General features: G+C 42.9%; 1 protein-coding gene across 9 annotated transcripts in view; it reads right to left on the reverse strand.

Moving 5' to 3' along the window:
* LOC137101230 (neuronal PAS domain-containing protein 3) overlaps positions 1–20340 on the reverse strand; it is a 267664-nt gene that overhangs the window by 24772 nt on the left and 222552 nt on the right. For all 9 annotated transcript variants that reach the window (XR_010911005.1, XR_010911006.1, XR_010911007.1 and 6 more), the window contains 3 exons: positions 9606–9724; positions 5788–5981; positions 3300–3406 (listed from right to left, as the gene is read on the reverse strand). Coding sequence is in view for 5 of the 9 variants with exons in the window: in XM_067479369.1 (XP_067335470.1) it covers positions 3300–3406; positions 5788–5981; positions 9606–9724 (420 nt within the window). In the remaining 4 variants the exon portion in view is untranslated. The remainder of the gene's footprint in view (positions 1–3299; positions 3407–5787; positions 5982–9605; positions 9725–20340) is intronic.

The following is a 20340-nucleotide window of genomic DNA, read 5'->3' on the forward strand; positions in this document are numbered from 1 at the left end:
ATTGGTTGAAAAGTGTGTGAAAGTTTTTAAAAAACATGAGGTGAATTTTGTTAAATTACTGAAATTGCAGCTCTCTGCAGCTCTGGGACTGAAAAAACAAAGGAAGAAAGAAGGAAGAAGATTCACGGAGATGAAAAAGACAGAAACCAAACATGAAGACACGAGGAACCTCTAACATTCCCACAACGCTTATCCCGTCAGTGACAGACCCAACCAAATCTAAAACCATCCCTGCCGCAGCAACAACCACGTCCATCACCGTCCAATTAGGCCGACAGCTCCAAAGTTGAGAATCATTAGACTGCTGCTCCACAATCAGCAGGTTCATAAAGCCACCGAATTAAACCGCCCTAAAGAAAAGGCCGATTTCAGAACAATCTGACTGCGCTCCATTTGACGTGGAGAAAAAAAAAAAAGAAAAGAGACGGAGCACCTCCAGCGCCCTGTAGCCATCCATTTCTGAAAGCCCCCCTTTCAGAGAGGAAATTAATTTTGAAAGAGGAAGAATAAAACGAGCAGCCGAGGTGACTGAAGGTGCTGTATTAGACTACGCTCGACTAAAACCAAGTCATTTAAACCGCCGGCTGCCGGCTCGCCTCCCTGACCTCCCATCCTCACTGCAAACTGAGAGGAATAATCTCCCTCCATATTTCACTTCCTTTTTTTCATGTCTTACACATCCTAACCTCCCCCCTCCGCGTTCTGTCTGACCCCGCCAGGCCACCGTAGAGTCACTTCCTGATTGGCACTCTTAATGCTCCGAGCTCAGGAACTTTTGGAGAAGGTAATTGAAAAAGTTTTAGGGAGCTCGGTGCTGCTGAGGTGTGTCACATGTTGTACTTTTGTTGTGTGTTGTAACAGCAGCCGAGGCGATGGTGAGAATCCAGTTTGACTGACGTGTGTTTGCTAAGAACATCGTAACACACAGTAGTGCAGGATTTACTCTCAGTGTAAACGCAGTGTAGCTGCTCAGTGACAAAGTCAAAAAGAAGCTCAACTTTATGCAGATATGCTGTGATGGAGCAGGGAGTGAGTTTTCTACTAGGAAAACCTGATCACCGTGGCCTCAGTTTCCTGATTATTAATATGAGACACCAATGCCATAAAATCTACATATCTATTAAAGAAAAAATGAATTCTTAAGTTAAGTAATGGCTGCCTGCCAGATGTGGAGCACCTGGAATCGGTTGGGTTGGTCTTCAGTACGTTAGTCTCGCCGTTTGGTTTTTGTTAATACATTTCAACACTTCCAGCTTGACAATATTTGCACACATCCACATGTACAATACTTATATGACTGACTTACACATCACCCAATTTAATTTGTGTTTATTTAAAGAAATGTTAAAATTGCAGATACAGCTCTGGTGTCCTTTCAAATTTTTGTCATTGCCTGTGAGCTGGACTAAGACAAAACACGGGTTCTTCTAGGTTTAATTTTGTTGGAATTGAATTTACCTTATTACCTGTAGGTTGTAAAGTGTTTTGCAGTACTTTATTGCCTAGGTGCACAATTTCAACTTTAACAGTTTTAAATGTTTTGTGAGGTGTGTCTGCCAAGTCTGTGCCAGTCCTACGAGTCCTTTTGCTTATTAGGACTTTTGGACTGGGCCAACATTTGTTTGATTGTGCTAAAGGGAAAAGGACACAGTAGTGTTTTGAATTTGAGCATGATAGAGTATGAGATTGTTGGGCGTTTTCACATTGAATTGGTACCTTAGCCTTTGCAGGGACGGATTTGGTCACAGTGCACGTTCTAATGTGCACACAGCCAGTTGAGTGGAGTTGAGTTTTCCCTCTTAGGCTGTAGCAACGGTCCCCTTTGGGTTCGTCGGTAGGTGTGTTATGTTGTGGCCAACGTGGGTGAAGCTTTGCTTGGAAGCACATCCGTGGCTGCAGGTGGGTTGCTAGCTAGCAAGTCGCTCCCTTAAACCATCAGGCTTTAGTGCATCAATACCCACCACAAGTCAGAAGACGACATGAAAAGGCATTAAAAGGAGAAAAGCCTGAAGAGCTACTCTGCTTCAGAATGACGAGATGTGTACATTAAGGCTGTGGTGTTGGTGTTGGAGCAGCTGTGTTTAGTCACTGGTGATTGACAGTGTCAGAATGGACAGAATGAATCTCCCCTCACACCATCACCTGCGTCGTACCCGCGCTTATCAAACATATATCTCACTTATGGGGTAAGCTTACAATGAAACCAATGTTTCATGGAAAACTAAATGTAGCTGTAATTTACAAAGAGAAGGAATTAGAGAAAAAAGCGGATGTTATGTCAAGGTTCTTTCTAGAAGAGTCATACTAGCAAATGAAGGTCTCACACACTCACACATCATGGACTCTCCAACTGTCCCGTACAACAAACTGCTTTCTAAGCCAGTTCAACAGCAGTGAGCACAGATTTAAACCCACAAACACTCACTGAGACGAGCTCCACACAACAGCAGAGCTGCATCAGTCCACAGCCGAGGCCGCGTCACGCAACAGACGCTCAGGCGTGTGCAGGGGAGAAAGGATACAGATGATCAGTTTTAGTGCCTACAAACGCCTTCACAGAGAAGCCGCCTCAACACGTACGACCGTATTTGTAGAGTAAAAGAGAGACTGCTGATGCCGTCAAGCTCTGAAGCCGCCTGTGTGCGACTGTAGCAGCCTGCGCTCTGACTCCCATCAGGCGTGTTGTCCTTGCTGCGTGGTTATTATTTGGCGTTCTGCCTAAACGCCTTCACTGTCTCCGACACGCCGTGACGCTCTGAACGCCTCCTCAGCTTTTACCACCACTGTAAAGATCTGACTGCGGCAGCACACAGCGAGCTGCAAATCATCCAGACAGCCGCTAAACGGAGACACCAAACCTCTGCCTGTGTGTGTGTGTGTGTGTGTAAGTGTCACAGATGGAGAGTGTATTACGTTTTCTGACAAGGGTAATAAGATTGTAGAGTTGCTGCTGTGAAGAAACTTTTCAAAGGTACAGGTGAGCAGGTAAATCTAGAAAGCAACAGAGGATTTGGTTTCTCTCATTCTGAGGAAACGCTGCATGAAATTTGCTTGTGCTCAAATATAAATTAGTTCAAACTAATTTGAACATTGAGCAGCAGATAAAATTCTACGGGTGTGTTAGCTGCAGTGTGTGCAGAGACCCCCCCATCTCCCACCAGAGTGCTAGGCTCTCCCCAGGTCAGCCCGTTTATTTACCATGGAGCTGGAAAAGCTCCAGAACAAGCGAGTCAATGATCATTATTCAAAACTCAGTCTCACGAGAGAAAAGTATAAAGTCAGGTGGTGACAACACTCACGGTCCAGGTGACTCTGTCTGATTCCTTCCACATCTTCAGCGTGGATGAACTGGTAGCACCTCTTCCCCACAATGTCCACTGGAGTCAGGTCCATGTAGTCACTGATTCTGATAAAGCAAAAGCGACATACGATTGTACAGTTTCAGCAAGTGAAAAAAAGAAACGAAAGGTGCAAAAAATAAAAGGGTTTTTTTCTTGGTTTTTGTTACGACTGATGATTCTGGACAAGATCGTGTGTAGAAAGCTTTATTCATGCATAGCTGAAAAGTAGAGGTTTTCCCAGTTTCAAAAGTTGCACCGGACCTGAAATAGACCCACGGAAAACCGACCCGAACTTCGTGTGCAATAATGAATTTTCGAGAGAGATCGAATCAGGGAAGAGGGGTGTGAAGAGACCCACAGTGGGTGTTGTGCCCTCATTGGCTCTACCAGAGCTCTGAAGTCACCTCTTCTCAGCTCAGACAGATCTGATGATTGATCTCAGCAACAACAACAGTGTTCATGTTCCGTCACTCAATGAAGTTTTTAGTGGAACTTTTACTTTGAGGTGCCAGGGGCGGTTCTGGGGGGGGGGGGCATGTCCATTCAGGTGTCTCTGACCTGTCATCCGAACTAGATGTCCTGAGTCAGGTTCTGTCCAAACTCAGGTATCTGCATGAATTGGAGTTACCTGCAGTAGAATGTGTGATAACTCCATATTTGACTGATTCCCAACCTTGTGTTAAACATACGAATGACAACACGAGAAAACAATGATAATGAATGTGTCAGTAAATTGTTTCCCAGGCGATAGGATTTTTTATGTCAAAGTATCTGCTATGGGACACGTAGTTAACTCTGACTGCAGAGCGATTAAACGGTTATGGACGGGCTTAGACTCACATTGTGTATTTCTTGTCATTTCTGTACCTTTGGGATCACTGTGTCTCCTTCTTGGTCATTTTTTTTTGGCCATTCTATGTCTGATATGTCTGTTTTTTGGCTCTTTGGGATCAAGTTGTGTTCGTCTTCAGCCTTGCAAACGAGGAATATTAGCACTCAGTTTATTAGGAGACAAGACTTTGCCTTTTTAACCTGTTAACAAGTTTGGACAAGAATTCCTTAATCCTGACACAGGACATCAGCAGCTTCTACTCAAAGACTCAAAGTGTAAAATCTACCTTGTATCTGCAGACTGCAGATACATGGATATTCTTATGCATTTTATTGTGTTTTTTTTCCCTTTTTTACTGTTGTACATCTCCTGTACACATCTTCCTACTACACTGAACCTGCAGTAGAAATATAGAACTTGGCACATGGGGACAATTTCCTTTGTACACTTTGTGTGCTCGATGATGAAAAAGGGAAGGAAAAAAAGCTGATAACCCAACAACAGAGACTGAAGCCTGTCTGTCTGTTGAACAGGTAACACACATCAGCTTTAAAAGGTTTAATTTGAACAAATTTGCCACAGGATAGAAGGAAAAATTTACCCAGTATCATTCTGATAGAGGACGAGCAGGCAAGGTGTGTGTGTGTGTGGGGGGGGGGGGGGGGGGACTAATGTCTGGCAGGCAGATAACAGAAGACTGTGTTTTTTTACAAAAACCCATTGTCCCATTTTCTCATTCTCTTAGAAACTCATCCTGAAAATGGGGCTGTAATGGAAGCGACGTTTGTCTGTTGGCTGCTTTCTGACGCTCAGCATTGAATATCATCATCTGCCTCGCAGTGTCCCTTCTTCCAGCCACAAAAAAGCAATCTGGCTACTATCAGTTTTCCTCTCCCTTTTTTATAATAAAACATGAAGGGTTTTCTTTTTTGGGGGGGTTAATATGAATCTCACTGGTCGGCCGGTTAACTCCTGAGCGAGATCCTGATGCCTATCTGCTTTATCTGGACAGAGGGAGGAAGATAGATCCATCAGAGACATATTTCACTGTTAAACCTGGAGGATTGGGCCAGACGTCCTCATGAATAAGAAGCTCGCTCCCCCCTCGAGCAGCAGGTATGAAACACGAATGTGAAAACCTTTTGTGAAATGAGGTTTGGCGTTTAACAGTGACGCTCAAAAAAAGACGAAGATTTACAAGTAGTTCCTCTAAAAACTCCATTAAATTATCCAAAAAAAGATTTTCTAAAATCAGGAAAAATGTTATCGCTGCACAACAATTAATCTGTGTAAACCTGTTCAAAGCTTCACTGTGAATGGATTTATTTGTACAGCGTGAAATAAATTTTCCATTTCTGACTTTTTAAACAAATAAATGAACGACAGCTTGTTTTTGTTTGAGTCCACACACACAGACGTCACTTTAGAAAAAACGTACAAAATTGAGAGATTTTTTGACATTTCAACATTTTCACCTTACTATTCTGTAATCTGTAGTGTAAGACGTACTCAAGTTCTCTCTCAAGTAAAATTACTACATTCACAGCCTTACATAAAGCATTAGCTCCAAAAATACTTGTAGTACCACAGGTATAAATACTGTTTCTACTCTACCTGTTCTCACAGTAGATAATCTTGAGGTCCATGTTGACCCGCGTGACAAACATCTGACAATCGATGCGAACCTCGTTGATTGTGGGCGGCGGGAGAGCGTGAGCCATCACCACCATCCCCATGATCTGATTGGGCACCGAGCGGCTGTGCGTTAGAGCCATCCTGATCCGCAGACGCCCCGTGACGTGGATCACCTGAATGGGAAAAGACAGATGGAAGTCAGAGGACAGGGTCTGGATGTAGAGGGACTTCAGATCTGTTTTTGTGGTTGTCGTGAAATCATCAATTGTTGCCTAATTCAATTTCACCTACTGTACAAGCACAGAGGCCAGTTCCTTGTTACTGTAGTAAAAGTACTTCATGGTTATTCAGGCCTTGTAATTTCACTGCACTGCAGCAGTGTTTTTTTATGCCCTGATCATCTCTGAAGGTTTTACATTCAAATGACGCTAAGAATGAATAAAAAAAAAGAATATATCCTGAAAGAAGTCACAACTGCTACAGATTCTGTGTACAATCGATACAGATCAGGACGAGGTGAAGTGAGGAGAATTTGGGATACGTTTACTACGTTCAGCACTGTAGTTTGGCTGGTCAGCTAGATGACATTTAATGATTAGCACTATCAAACTGCAGATGCAGATTCATTTAGCAGGTATTTCATTCAAAACCAGCGAGTGAAGCTCATCTTACTTTTCTAGGAGTTGAAAAACTGATAAATATGTCCAAAAACAATTTATTAATAAACTTATCACATTGTTGTGGAGGCTCTGAGATGCAGCTCATGTTGTTTTGTACGTTGGGGTGAACGGGCTGGGACAGATAGGCAGCTGTGTTGAATGATTTTCACTTGGGAATAATGCGTCTCACTGCAGAACGGTGAACTCTAAACAGTTTGGAAGTGATTTTCTAACCTTTGAACCTTGATGTGCAGCAACAATGCTGCTCTGGAGCATTCAGCTGTGCCAGGAGGAAAGAACATAAGCAATGGTCTCAGAGAAGCTAAGGTGGCTAAACTTCTGCATTTCTAGAGGTCTGTAGCACCTGCACCTTTCACTCCTAACTCCTATGGAAGCAGTAAGAGAGAACATGGTACTGCCCACGTCTTTTTCTTTTTGGCCTAATTTTAGTGATTAAATAATGACACGATGGAATAAACCTTTTATGTTGTTTTCATCTAAGGTTGTAATTTGCCCAACACAAAGACCCGCTTCAATTGTATGGATTTGTATAGAACAACCTGATACCTGTCTGAATAGGAGGCACACACCTCCTTTAACACTGGGCATCAGCACGGTGGAAGAGTGGGTAGCACTTTTGCCCCACAGCGAGGAGGACACAAACCTCTATAGCTCACGGGGAGCAACTAAATTGGGGTTCGGTGTCTTGCTCAAGGACACTTCGACGTGTGACCGGAGGAGCCTGGGATCGAACCAACAACTGTGAGATTGGTGGACACCCGCTCTACCTTCCTGCACCATCACAATAATTAGTGGCACGCGGTGCTAAAGATGAAAGGTACAGGAAACTCCATGTGCTACACTGGACTAATTCAGTTTCCAAACACTGTTCATTATACGTTACTGCATAAATATTAAAGCATTTTTGTCCATCAAAGACAGATAGAAAAATTGATGAACCCATCCAAAAACAGAAATGAAGAAAAGTATCCAAAATGAACACAAACCCACGGAGCTCACTTCTGTCCATGGCAGGATTACTGATTTCCATATTGATCCCTGCGTTAGATGACAGATAATAAGACTATAAGCCAGTGGCTAATTTATGCTGTGTGGTCAGATCATCTAATCCTGTGCTCCCACAAAGTGAAGTGAGAGTCAGCAGGTTTAGCATGTTAACACTGATACTTACAGCCCTGCAGTGACCCAGCACTCCTCCAACATGTGGGAGGGTCCCGTCTCCTCTTTACACCCTCAGCTGACGTCTCTTTGCTCTGATGCAGGTCACCTGATAACATGTAACCGTGCTCACAGACAGGCTGGTATTTAAAGGAGGAGGGCGTTAAGTAACACGACACCCATTTGTTTTCTGAACTTCTCAGGATTTTATTTACCTCTCACTTTGTAAAACCTTTTTTTTTTTTTTAGTTAATGTTTTATTTGATATGTTTCTCATAATTTATGCTCGATGTGCAACCCTGTCTCCTAATACTTCTGTTCACATGCAACACAGGCAGTATTGCATGAACACAAAGCACTGAATGCATTATATTCTGCTACAATGTGTTTTAGCGTTGTGTTTATTAATGCAAAGTTTGGTTTATTCAAGGAAAAGTATAAACTTGATGTGCTCTCTGCTCTGAAACAGCTTTACTTTACCGGTTTCCCTCCACTATGCTCTGCACAGTCCTTTAAACACTGGAAGTATCAAAATAAGATCAGATTAAATAAGAGGTTAGTTAGATTAAGATTAGTGTTGGAGCATATTTCTATTAAAAATACGTGCGAAACATTGCACACTGTAACTTTAAGGTTGTAACATGCTGTGTGTCAAGTATTGAAGTGTATCTCTATAAACCCAGATCACAATATCTAACCTTAACCAAGAGCTGTGAATGTCCGACCACAAACACCAAACACTTTAATAACACCACAGTGGGACAAACTGGGTGTTTTTTCATCCATAAATCCAACTTGCAGTTAACATTAAAAGTCAGCATGTCTTTGTCATGTTAACAGAAGCACTGCAGTTATGTTTGTGTTGTAGAAAACAAGTTTCAGGAGGCAGAGCTGTTCTGACACACACACTCTGGTGCATCAGTGCATGTGATGAAGGTCATTTTATGCTGGGCCAGAAGCTGACGGTGCTTTTTTTTTTTCTCTCTCTTTTCAGAGCAAAGTGCAGGATTCAGTCAGTACGTGTGTTATTTTAACTTGATTAAAACAATACTTCTGTGTCCATATAACAGAACATCATCTTTTACTTTTAAAAGAGCAATTTGGACAGCAATAAATGAAACCCAAGCACTACTAATAATTTAATACAGAGATTGTTGTCGTGACCTAAACTACTGTAGAACCAATTCAAGTCATTCAAAAGGCACCAAGAAATCTTTCAGTCTCAAATTCACTAACAGAAAATATTTATGAATTATGAGGACTATGACACAGGTCCGGTACTGAAACTAGTGACATGGGTGATACTGAGGTCTTTATCACAGCACACGTTGCTGAGACATGTAAAATGTCACGTAGGCCGTGATCACTGAGGATGGATCTGCAAAAGTTTGCTCTCAGAAAAATGTCAATCTGTACAAGCTCAGCATTTTCTTTATGGCTTTTGGTAAAAAAAAAAAAAATACTGTAGATTCAATTTTTCTTGGAATGTGGGGCCATCTCTGTGATCTTACCGCTAAGTTTACCCACAGAGCGCTGCAGAAAGGTGCTGCCACCCTGCTGTGCATCCTAAACCTCTTGAACGATACACTCAGTTACGTTGGACAGCGGTGCCGGGCCACATATAATTCTTTATGAGAAGGAAGCCGTGGGCCGGACTTTGGTGACCCCTGCATTAGGGATATAAATGCTGCTAATAGGAGCCACTGTTACACCATTCCAGACACAGGCTGAGGGCTCCGGGGGTTTTCTTTAACAATCAGTTTCCTGTGTGACACTAGAGAACATAAATGCACTTCAGGCTGAGTCCTGTCAGACACCAGCTACCGCACCTGTCTGTTTGCATGACTTCATGTTCACAGCCTTGTGTTTGTTTGTCATAAATCAGTGGGAGCACAGAGCTACAAGGGATAAAAATGCTTTTTGACATTTGTCGGGACCAAAGGCTGCAGGTAATCTTACCTTATATCCTGAGGACTTGATGTGCACTCCTCGCTTTGTGAGCGTCGACTTCATGCGGACGAAGAAGGACCGTTCCAGAGTGTTATCAGGAGCCAGAAGACTGGGACTGCTGGACTCCACTGAGGGAAGAACACCACACAAACACACGGATCAGAAAGTTCACATTTCCACCCACAAATTTGTGGATAAACACAGATGTTGGTGTCGACGTTCCAGCATAAAGCCTGCAGGAAGTAGAAAAAAACGACACATTGAAACATGAGAAGAATGATTTTAATTGCCGTAAACAAATAAATACAGTCATCCTGTCAGCAGGAGCAGTCGGCCAATCACGGCCGCTGTCAAACTGTCAATCATCTCAAAGCAGCTCAGGGCGATCAAACTGGGAAATGTCAAAACACGTCAGGAGAGACGGACGAGACAAATATTAAAGGTTTGTTAAGGAGGAGACCAGTTTGTTTGAAAGCTGTAATCTTCCTGTGTCATGGTTGTCAAAATAAAAGTCTCATGTGTTTGTTGAATGACCGAGACACAGAGTTAAATAAAAGTAAAATCTGCGAGATTATTGCTGGAACCAGTCTGAGGTGGTCTCATCCTTCATAACAGGAAGCACATTTTTCATCACCGTCCCCACCTCCACCCCTCCAGACCCCAGCACCCAATCAGAGAGCAGCAGCGGTTACTGAAGGTGAGACGCCTCATTTGTCAGCTGCCATCAGCTCCCAGGATTCAACTGCATATTCATTACCTCTCCATCCATGGGAGGGGGTGATGGGAGGACAGACAGCTGGGAATGCCCTGTCTCACACACTGTATACATTCATCAACAGACACTCAGCAGATCATACACTGTTCTTCAACACAAGTGTGTCTTAGAACAAAAGTAAGGTTCTCATTTAAACAGAGGGAGGTTCCACATGTTCTATCATGTAAAGATTCCTTTTTAATCCACCTTTAATGGAAATAAAGTGAATTAAAAAAAACGTTAAGTTGCATAAACTACATATTTCCCATTTAAAATTCCTGGCTTAACACTGACATGGTGTTAGGTGTTGCTGTATATTCACCAATGAAATCCTGCGTTAAATGTACCCAGCGAGTCATTGTGGCCCAGTGTTGGTGTTATTTAGACACTACCACCAGGCCACAAATCCCTCTGCTGGGTAATATCCTGGCCACGGTAGTAGGTAGCGGTGTTATAGTGACCCAACACTGGGTCAAAGTTTAACCCAGTGTATAGTGAAAGAAACAACCCAATCATGAGCACTGTGAGCAGGAAGCTCAAGTTTTCATACTCAATGACGGAAGGAGAAGTGATTAAAAAAAAACAAAACGAAATACTGTCGCTGTCAGGAAGGACACTGGTTTGCAGTCAGTGGATTCTTTGTTACTGACAAAAGTCTGAGACCCCCCCCCCCCCCCCCCCCCCCCCCCCCCCCCCCCCCGATCTGAGCCAGTTTATTTAGAGATCAAAGTGAATCCAACACATAGGAACACGTCAGGAATAGCTTTAAAAGTAGGGGAGATAATCCAAGATTAGCTAGTTTAACCTTTAAACCAACAACCTGACTTGAATTATTTTGTTGTTTGTGATTTTTTTTTTTTTAATGTGATTGTACGTCTAAATATAAAGAGAAGACACTCTTTGTTTTTTGAGGTGACCCCTTGAGCTGCCACTAGATTTGGCAAAGACTGCATTGGTTCTTTGTTTGATCCCGTGGGTGTCATAACCCGTCAACCCGTCTGAGGTTGTGACTCGCTACGATCAGATGATTTTTTTATTACGTTTTCACACACACACACACACACACACACACACAACACAGAATCCACGAGTTTATTTCCTTTAACTTTAAAAAAAGTTTCATCCATCCAATGACTCGAGCTGATCCTTGTCATTTAAATGCAAACATGGTGTTTAAAATTACAGACATTGCTAGATTTTTTAAAGATCATAACTACAAGTTCATTCCGAGAGGAGAATTTGTCTTTCATAACACATTCATTGTGCAATTGTGCATTTGGCTAAATTCTCACCACAGAACCTGTGTGTGTTTGTCGTTTCTGAACACTGGTTGTTTTCCCTCCTTTACAACTGTTTTTTTTTTTTTTTTTTTTTGTCTCTTGCACAAAACTTGTGTAAAACACACACGGGCACACACACACACAGAGGTCTCTGGTGGATGCGGTGGTTTGATCAGTGCTGATACATGTTGACAACGTCTAATCTGAAAAAATTGAAAGAAATGAATTAATATGCAAATTCATCCTTTATAATATAAATGTCCTTGAAGAGGGGGAGAGAGAAAGAGAGAGAGGGAGGGAGGGAGGGAGGGAGGTGGAGTGATTGAGACAGGGAGGTAAAGAGGGAAAAAGATGGGGGAGAGAGATGGGGGAACACAGGGGAGGAGAGATGAAAGTAGGGAGGGGGAAAGATAAAGGAAAAACAGAGGAACTGAGGGATAAAAGGAAAGAAAAGAATTAGAGAGAAAGAGCGAGAACAAATGTACAAAAAGACAAAGACAGAAAGACAAATCAATAAGGATGCGACATGAGGGAGAAAAGAAAGGAGGAGAAGAAAGTAATATAAAAAGAGAGGACAGGAAGTGGGAGGAAGAGGTGAAGGGAAGAAGGATAAAACACAGAAACAAGAAAATAGGAAGTGGGATTAAACACACAAAGAAGGAGGAAAGGATGAGCTGAAGACAGAGAGGAAGACGTTAGAGGAAGAGGAGGAACGTAATGAAACAACAGGCTTCCCAGGAGGAGCTACAAACCTTCAAGTCCTCCTCCTTTTCTCTCACTTTGTCTGCTCCCTCCATCGGTTTCCTCTCAGCCCTCAAGGAAATCAGCCGTCAATCTGACGGAGGAATAAAGATGATGGAAGGAAGAGAGGAAGCAGAGGAGAGGGAGGACAGACCCCCTCCCTCACCCCCTCCTCCTTTCACTTTTTGTTATTCACTTTGAATTAATAGGATTAGTTTCCCCACAGTAACAATCACACGAGATAGAAGTTTCATTGTCAGACGCTTTTCATTTCCACTGTTAGAGGAAGAGAGGATGGAAGAAAAAAGGGGAAGGAGGAAGACTGGCAAAGTGAGGGAGAGAGAGAGAGAGAGAGAGAGAGAGAGAGAGAGAGAGGTGAGAAGGAAAAAAGAAGGAGCAAAGAAAACACGATGGGGAAGAAGTAGAGAAGACGATGAAAGGATGCAGGAGTGAGTAAAAGAAAAGACGTGAACTGGAAAAACAAATGAAAAATAGAGGACAGGAAGAAAAAAGACAAAGCAGAAAAAGAGGATGAGTCAGAGGGAGAAGAAGAGAACAAAAAGAAAAAGCGACAAAAATGACAAAAAAAGAGGAGGAGGAGGTTAAAGTGAAGAAGAAGAGGAGAGAGCGGTGGAGGAGGAGATGGTGCTGAGGGAATGAATAGAACAACAAGACAAGGAGGAGAAGAGGAGGAGGAGGTGTTGGAGGATCATGTGGGGATTCAGAGGTGCTTTCTCATTCTGCTCGTTGGGCGTCTTCGGGGACGAGGCTCCTACAAGACAAAGATTAGCGCTACAAAGGCAGCAGGTGGCTGGCGGCTCCGCTGCCGCCCGACTCTGGGACCTAATTATCTACGGCACGGAAACTTTCCCCTGTTTGAAGGACAAATGATTAATTAAAAAGAACAACTCACCCACGCCTGTGATCTTTGGACAATACCCAGAGTGCCGAGGGTTTCTTTGCACATGTGCGCGTTTGATTGCGAGCACGTCTCGGCGGGACAGTGTATCATTGTCAGACAGACTAATAACGCCGCCCGGTTCAGCCTGTTGTGTCCGATTGATAACTAGCTAACGTGACTGCAGAGTGAGACAAAACGAGCTACAGCAAGGTCACGGTGACCTCCAGCAGTCAGGACACAAACTGAGGAGGACACACATTTAATTGGCTTAACGAGCGGAAAATAATGCAGACACATGTAAAACAGGATGGAGCCACTTAGTGACTTCATCTGAAGACAACCTGCAGAAAATAAACGTGTGGGCTTTCAGAGAGACTACACCACATGTTTCTGAGGAGACCTGGGCCCTGACCTTCATATGAGGACAGGAGAGTCCAGATTAAAGCTTCTTTCTGGATGCGGGTCTGGACTGTTCAGTTCTTAGCACCGGGTCCTGAAAAGGTGCAGCTGGTTCACAGTCGGATAATGGACTAGAGGTTGTAGACATAAAAAGCTGAGAATGGAATCATCAAGATTTGTGACAAAAAAATAAAGGTAACATTCAGAGAACCACCCATAATAGTCCAAACTAAAGTGGTATGATTAAGACCCTATGGCCAAAAAAGAATCTATCTTTGATTGACACTTTATTGCTTGTTCAAGTGAAGCTTCTCTTTAAAACACTGATTTTCTGCAGGCTAAAGGCCAATTTGTTCGTTCGTACGCCTGCTGTGGTCCATCCATGATGCAATCGCCATCACTTCCCCATTGCATTAGGGTCCAGACAGACTTAGTACGACTGTGTCAACACCCCCAACTCTAGTGTGAGTGAAGTGCACCTCCAGCCTTTATGATGATCCCCTACCCTGATTTCAGAAACCCGCTTTCCCATTTATATCACACTTATAAAATCTTTCCAGAGAAAGACGACTGTAACCTGATTTCTTCAGTCAATGTAAACACGTCAGACACTTTGCTCCAATAGGAGACAAATTTGTAATTTGCTCTGAGTCAACTTTACTTTTCACAGCAACTGCCTCTTACTTACTGCCTCCGTGAAAAGCTTATAGCGGAGAAACATGTCCACCAATCAGTGGCAGACTCAGACACCTGATATCAGCCATGCATCAATACATCGAGGTCTAAATCGCTTGTATTGCGTATCAGAGACCTGATGATTAGTTCAGACTATGGCCCATGTGATCCATGCACCAACGTCCACCTCACTGTGTTAAACTGTTCCTTTCACTGGAGTTTCACAGATGCAACACATACTAGCACATCGGTCTTCCAGTCTTATTACCCCCCCCCATTTTCCTTCCCTTCCTCTCGTCTCCTCTTCCTTACCCAGAATGCAACTGCAGAAGCCAGGGGAGTCAGAGAGGTGGCGGGCGAAAGGCAGTGATGATAAATGTGCTTTAGCTGGCGTGCACATGTTTACACACACACACTTATATATAAGGGCAGCCATAAGGTAAATACACACACACACACACACACTTGCAGAGCTGTGGTCGTGCATCACAGAGAGAGTATTGTCATGGAAAGTTTAATTGCGTAAACACTCTGTAACTGTCCTGTCACATTCCTGCCTCACCGGCTCACTATTGCCTCCCCCACTGTAATTGAATTGCTATTGTCAAGGGGGGAAAAAAGAGGAGGGGAAGAAGGGAGTAGGGAGGAGGTGAGACTTGCCTCATGAATTGAATATGTTTCCTATCAGGAAGGATTTGACAAATTATGTCAGGAAGAAAAAGCCGTAATTGTTTTTGGTCTTTTTTTAACTGATGTAGGAAGAAATGTGTGTGAGATGAGAATGTGAGGAGGACGACTACACATCCAAGTTGTAAGAGGAGAAGAGAGATTAAGAAAAAAGAAGGAAAGGGAGAGCTAGAAATTATAGATGAGACCAACAAGGAGGACGAAGACAAGGTAGAAGACTGCAAGCACAGGTAAAAAGAAGCCGGGGAGGAATGAGGCGAGGGACAAGAAGACAGAAAAGAGGGATGAGGAGGAGGAGGAGGAGGAGAAGGCTGGTAGATGCATGAGGAAAAGACAAACAAGAGCAAGCAAAAAAATAAAGAATAAGTTAAAGGAAGAAAGAAAAGATAATGGGAGAAGAAAGAGGGGAGACAAAGAAAATGACAAAAACATGGTGAAGGAGGTGAGAGAGAAGGAAGAATGAAGAGAGAAAATAAGGAGACGGGAAAGGAGAAGTGGAGGAGCAGAAGAAGGTAAAGAGGCAGTAAGGAAAGGAGGTGTGAGGAGGAGGAAGAGTGGCAGAAAAAAGGAGAGATGGAGGAAAATAGAGAAAAGTACAATGGGAAGAGAAGTGTGAAAAGATGAAGCAGGATTGATGAAACATGAAGGAAAAGGAAGACGACAAGGCAGGAAAGAGGAAGATTAAACATCAAGTAAAGGGAGGAAGAAAAACGAGGAGGAGGAGGAGGAGGTTCAATGATCCAACAAAATAAAACATCTAATTTAAGGCAGATTTAAAAATAAGAGCGTTTGGGTTTAGGCAGGTTTCACTACACACTCCTCATGCTCTTTCACACAGATCTGAAGAGTGTGTGTGTGTGATGGTAGATTTCCTCAAAGCTGTTTCCCACAATGCCAAAGCCTGGGAACTAAAGGTAACGGGAGGTTGAACCCCCGTCCTCTCATCTGCTCCAGCACTTCCTTCCCCTCTCTCTGTTTCTCTCTCTTCTCCCTCTCTACCCCCCTATTCTAGAGTGATAATAAAAGACTTTTATTTTGACAGTCTTATCTGGACAATGAGCTCAAATCAAACAGCGCTCTAATAGTCTGGAGACGCGTTGATCCCAGCTTTGTCTGTCTTTTTTTCTCGTCTTCTCCCCCCCTCCCTCCCCCCTCCCTCTCCCAGTGACGGGACTTTTATAATCTGTCTTTAGCTCCTTCTCATCCTCTCTGGGGAGTAGATCTACCTATGAAAAGGAGACAGAAAAAGCAGCGAGGAAGACAGTAAATCCACGAGGGGAAGTGGCAAGGAGCATGAGAGGCTGTAGAAAGAAGTAAGGAAACATGGCCAGAAGTATGTGGACATGTATTACTGTATCTAATGATAATTGAGATTATACTTTGCTTAGAGTTTTGTCTGGTTTGTGTTTGGCTTCTGCACTCAGCTGCTCAGAGGAAATAAAAAGTGAAATGGCTTTTCATGCACGATGAAATTTCTGCCTATGAAATGTTTTCATACTGCTAAAAAATGAAATTAAGTAGTTTAAAAGTTTAACGAGAACAGTGTCAACGATGTTAAAATATACGTTACAAACATTCGATGTGTGAAACAAGCTGCTAGTTTACTTCATGTGGACACGAGTGTTTGGCCTGCACGTGGTCTGGAACTGACTGTGAGCCAGATCTCACCAATTCTCTTTTGCCGGCTGAAGGTATTTGGAGCAGCATGGTAATAATCACGGTGTCTGAATAATGTGTCATCACATAAACACGTGCAACTGACAGGAGGACAGTGTGAAGAGGACAGTAAACAAAAAGACAATTTGCTTTCACTGATACGGATGACGAGACTGACAGCTTGGTCAGAGGTCACCAAGAAACACACTCAACACACACAACTGAGAGATAAAAATTCATTTTATCTGCATAATTACATACAGGGAGAAAAGGAGAGAGAGGGAGGGACTGAGGAAAGAGTGAAATGCAAAGTTAGGAAGGAGGTGTAGAAAGAGGAAAAAGAGAAAAGTGATTTGTCAATCAGCTTCCTACAAAGACAATGAAATCCTGTAGCATGCAGCTCGTAGCATTGTGCTGCCAGAATGGACATGAAGGAAATAACTATACATGTAAAAAAATAAATAAAAAGCTTTGTGTGTTAAAGCTTCAAACTGGACTTTTTACATGAGTGAACAGACAAAGTGTAAAAAAAAATTAAGAAAAGAAATCAATTTGGCAAAAGATGGAAAGCAAAAGAAAATTTGTACATTTAAAAAGTGCAGATACAGATGCCAACTTCAACAAAAACTACACAAAGCATGAAAAAAGGGTTAAAAGGAGAGAAATTAGCAGCTGCACAGTAATTCATTACAATCTAAACTAAATGAAACACACACACACACACACTCACACTGTCTGCAAGCTTTGATCACAAGTGTCCAATTTCCCACTGAGAGGACAGACCCCTGAATGCAGCATCCAGCGTTTCTTCCTGTGGCATTTCCACCGGTATCACCTCAGTGTCAGGACAGACAGTGAATCCATCACCCGACAAACAACAGGAAGCTGGGACCTCTCACTTCCAGTCTGAGGCTTAAATGAGAGCTTCCAGCTAGATCCTGGAGTTCTTGCTGTTTGTCTGTCTGTCTGTGTGTCTGTATAAGTAAATAAAGTTGTGTGTTTGGGATGTTTCACTTTGACAGGTGGCTCACTGACAAATTATTTAAATTTAGTTATGACAGTGGCCACAGTTGGCATCACAGTCCCAGCTCACTCTCTGGTAACTTCATATCTCATCTTCATAACTCACTCCGTCCTCCTTTGTGTCTCGCAGTCCTTCTGTCTTTGTTTCCTCTCCTTTAATTTCTCTCCTCGTCGCTCCGTTCGTGTTTGGCCAGGCGACAGCGGCGTCCCCAGATAAAAGACGACCAAACAAGAAAGGGAAGGGAAGAAGAAGACAGAAAAAAAAAAGCCACCAGAAGAAGAAAAGCAGGAGGAAGAAGAGGAAGAAGAAACAGAGAGGCCGAGGATAACAGAGCGAGGAGTGTGTTTGGTGTAATTGAATCCAGGCGGTGCAGAAAGGGACAGATGGATGGACTGAACAGATTAGCATCCGTAATCAGAGGAAGGCGTGAGGAGGAATAGACGCGGCGGCCGTGTTCATCGAGCTGCTAACTGCTTTTGCAAACACGTCTGTGAAGAGCCGCTCGGGCTTCTGATGAACACACAGTGCGACTTATTGTCTGTGATCAGATGGAGCAGACGCACATGTGTTTTCCATAAAAACTGCTTCTGCGCAGGGTTTGAAGAAGCTCCGCCGCCGCCACTTCTGATCAAGACTCAAGCGTGGAAACGGACGAGTAGCCGGTCGTGACCTCAGCTGTGTGTCGAAGCCACGAGCAAAACCTGGCTCGTTTTAAAGAATGATTTATTCGGATCTGCTTTGTGCTCAGCTGCTCGTATTCTGACATTTAAAAAGTTCTTATTAGTCATGACACAGTATTTAAGGACGAAGCCGCTCAAGTTCCAAATGGGAGTGTTTTGAAACATAAAGCAAAGAAACGTCACAGAAGCTTTCATAGGCTGAAATATTTCCCAAAGCAGCCGGACACTGTGTGACAGCTGTCATTTGTTTTGGGATGAAACTAAAAGGCAGATTAGTGTTGTAACTTGATTCGAATGCAGTGAAATTTTGCCATATTGAAATATAGACATTGAATACTTGACAGCCAGCCTCTGAAGACCGGTGGCCTTTGACATTAGAGTAGTTTCCATCCCTTCGTTATCTCACTGCCGTCCATCATTCTTTCCATCGTACTAGTTCCTTGCAATCGTTCTCCTTTTTCCTTTCTTGATTTCTCTGTTTTCCTTCTTTAGCTTCTTCCTTCACACAGAAAACCGGAGCCTCCTCCCCTCATCATTATTTACTCCATCTTATCTCTACTTGAAACTTTCTTTCTCCCCTTACATCAGTACTTTCCTAATCATGTTTACTTGAGATCAGAAGTCTCATTTCATTCTTCTCATCCTTCTGTTCTTCATCCTTTGCACTTGATATATCCATAGAACCTGTGCCTCTTTCTTTATTTCTGCATTTCCTCTCCTCTCTTTATTAAGTCTGTCATTTCTTTAACTCGCTCTTTCAGTTTCCTTCTTCATTACTTTGGCTTCTATTGTTCCCTTTTCCATCCATCTTCCCTCCTTTTTTTTGTAACCTCCATTAAATGTTTCTTCCAAAGATAATTCCCTTCTTCTGCAGTTCTGCTTCTTATACCTCCGGTCTTTATCATTCCTTCCCTCTTCTTGCACAAATTCCTCTTGTAATACACACACCTGCCTTTTCAACCTGCCCCCCCCCATCTCTCTCTCTCCCCGTGGTCTCCACAAATTAAAAGTTGAGCTTTGGACCTTGAGAAGTTCCTGTGTTATCGCCGGGGTGACAGACAGATAGCAGAGAGGAGTGCTTTATTTGTCGTCAGGAGCCGCCCTGTCCTCTGTCGCCGTTATCTGAACAGCTCTGGCTCCCATTGTAAACAGCCCCGTCCTCGTTAAGAAGCCTAATTATAAAACTTGAACAATAATAGCCTCCGATTGGCTATTGTGTACTCCAAAGATTTCATTTAGAGCGGCAGCGGACGGGCGGCACTTTAATAAAACTTAACCAAACGGATAATTTCGCTTTAATAATAATCCTCAGCCTCTGAAAAGTTCTTTGTTTGCCTCAAGTGGTTTTATTGGCTTTATTTAAGAAAAAAAATAATACTTGTGACAGTGATTTAATTAATTTGAGCACTTTTACCAAATCTATTGTGACTAATTCTCCCCGTGAATGTGGAGTTGAGACGATCTGCTGCATGGAAACCATTTAGCAGGTCTGACAAAAAGCCAGAGCCGCTTTATGTTACTTCACTTTGAGAGGAAAGTCAAACAACACCACATCTTCACAGCAGTCATTTCAGTCCCACAGACGCGTCTGCTTGTGCTGCAGGCCTGAAAATGGGACCATGCTTCAATTCAATGTTCCCGAGCTTTGAGAGCATACAGTGCATCCAGAAAGTATTCACAGCACTTAACTATCCACATATTCTTACGTTACAGCCTTATTTCAAAACTGATTAAATTCATTATTTTCCTTAAAGTTCTACAAACAATACCCCATAATGAAGTTTGTCACAGGTACATAAGTATTTGCAGCCTTTGCCTGTTTCCACTGATCATCCTTGAGATGTTTCCAACTATGAGTCCACCTATGGCAAATTCAGTTGATTGGACATGATTTAGAAAAGCATACACCCGTTTATATAAGGTCCCGCAGTTAACAGTGAATGTTAG

Source organism: Channa argus, chromosome 16 (assembly GCF_033026475.1).
Source record: "Channa argus isolate prfri chromosome 16, Channa argus male v1.0, whole genome shotgun sequence".
Taxonomy (NCBI): Eukaryota; Metazoa; Chordata; class Actinopteri; order Anabantiformes; family Channidae; genus Channa; species Channa argus.